Below are 1,977 nucleotides of genomic sequence, written 5' to 3'. Positions count from 1 at the left end.
GTTGGTGCTGCACGATTAAATACCACATTGTCCAAATGGAAGTTTTGGACAAAATGGTTTTTATAGTACGTAGGTAAATAATGCAGGCAAGTTTGTTTTTTCTAAGGAAAAGCGACACTATTTGAATACAATTCTCAATAAATAATGAAATAAGATACGTGTATCCGAAGCATTTGCAATTTCATTGAAGGTTCAGAATTTTTTACCACCACCCTCAAAGTCATTTGGTAGACGACCCCTTTCATACTCCTTTAATGGGGATTTTCCACACACACAGACACACAGTGACAGAGACACTCTTCGTTGTTACACCTCAACCATTTCCAGGAAAACACACAGAAAATTTTGTTATCCAGAAACCTTCAAACAGAATCCAATTTCTCCTCATATATAAATTAACAATGTCCATTGCATTCCTTGTATCACCAACACTAAAATCTCTCTCTCTCTCCAAATGGAATTCCTACCTTTCTTCAGAATCCTCTACTGGGACATCAGAGTTCACAATTTTCTCTCAGATGTCCACTACTTTCTCCAAACTCCCTTAGCTTTCATCCCCACCAAATGGAAAACTTGGACCAACACGAAAAGCCGAAACACTGATCAACCACTGAAGTGCCAGCAGTGCTTTCCCATTGATGATCATGAGATTAACCCCATTGATGATGGTCAAGAACTTTGCTTTGGAGAGCTGAAGATGGTGATGGACAGGTTGGGCATATCATATGATCCAATTGGAGCTGATGATGACAAGTTTGGTGTAGAAGAGTTTTCAACAATGTTTGATGATGAAGAGCCTTGTTTTGAAGAGTTGGAGGAAGCTTTTGGTGTGTTTGATGTGAACCAAGATGGGTTCATAGATGCAACTGAGTTGCAGAGAGTTGTCATTAGTTTAGGGCTAGTGGAGAGATCACAGGTGGAGGAGTGCACAAGGATGATTAGTGCATTTGATGAAAATGGGGATGGACTCATTGACTTTAATGAGTTTGTCAAATTAATTGAGAAGTGTTGCTAAAACGTTCTTGGTGTAATAATAACAACGACCTCTGTTTTTTTGGTTAGATAGGTATCTAGTTCACCCTATACTCGATGGAGAGGAGAAATAAATAATAATGTTTTTTTTTTTCTTAATCTTTCTCTTAGGTGGTGGTTGAGAAAACTAAAAATTAAGTTCTGAAAATGTTACGAGAATTGAATTTTGAGTAATAAAGTTTTTAAGTGATAATTAAAAATAAAATAATTAAGCTTAAAGCTATCATTTATCAATGTCAATTAATTTTTTTAAGAGGCAACTTTGTTATATTTTTTTGGTCCATTTAAACTAACGACATATGCAACTTAGGGCTACTCTCATATTAGAAGCGGTTGCGTAAAAAGATTTGTGGATTTGGCATGCATTTTTTGAAATGTCGGGTTCACATAATAATATAAATGTGATGGATTATTCCCCGATATTCAATAGTATCATCAATGGTCGATCACCCCAGTTAATTTTTTAATGATTGGCATTCATATCGAATGGGGTATTACCTGGTTGATGGTATATACTCTAAGTGGACAACTTTGATGCAGAGCATCCTGCACCCAACCACTGCGAAAGAAAGATTATTTGCTCAAAAATAAGAAGCCTGCAAGAAGGATGTGGAACGAGCTTTGAGGTTTTACAAATTAAGAAGGCAATCACGCAATGACCAGTCAAGTTTTGGAATAAAGAAGATTTGTGCATCATTATGAAAACATGCATTATCCTTCACAACATGATTGCCGAAGATGAGCGGCACACCAATTTAGAAAGATGGACTCCTCCGGACGATACAATCTCGATTCTAACTTTTAGTTAAGAACCCTCGATTTTAGAAGCACAAATCTACGCTCGCTGATTCCAGATTCGCAACCAAGAGACAAATGCATAGTTTAGAAAAGATTTGATTGAACATTTGTGAAACTGCTTTGGTGATGAAAACATTTAAATTCTGT

At 36.5% G+C, this 1,977-nt stretch overlaps 1 protein-coding gene across 1 annotated transcript; it reads left to right on the top strand.

Annotated features, from left to right (window-relative positions):
- The first annotated feature begins 454 nt into the window (after nt 1-454).
- Nucleotides 455-1,015, top strand: LOC132296153 (probable calcium-binding protein CML45). Its single transcript, XM_059794382.1, has one exon. The coding sequence runs from the start codon at nt 455-457 to the stop codon at nt 1,013-1,015; it is 561 nt and encodes a 186-aa protein (XP_059650365.1).
- The last annotated feature ends 962 nt before the right edge of the window (nt 1,016-1,977 follow it).

This window comes from Cornus florida, unplaced genomic scaffold, assembly GCF_030987335.1.
Source record: "Cornus florida cultivar Cherokee Brave unplaced genomic scaffold, ASM3098733v1 CherokeeBrave_3.0.0_Hap2_Chr02, whole genome shotgun sequence".
Taxonomy (NCBI): domain Eukaryota; kingdom Viridiplantae; phylum Streptophyta; class Magnoliopsida; order Cornales; family Cornaceae; genus Cornus; species Cornus florida.
Note: the sequence above shows the minus strand (reverse complement) of the source record. Positions and strands in the feature narration are given on the sequence as shown.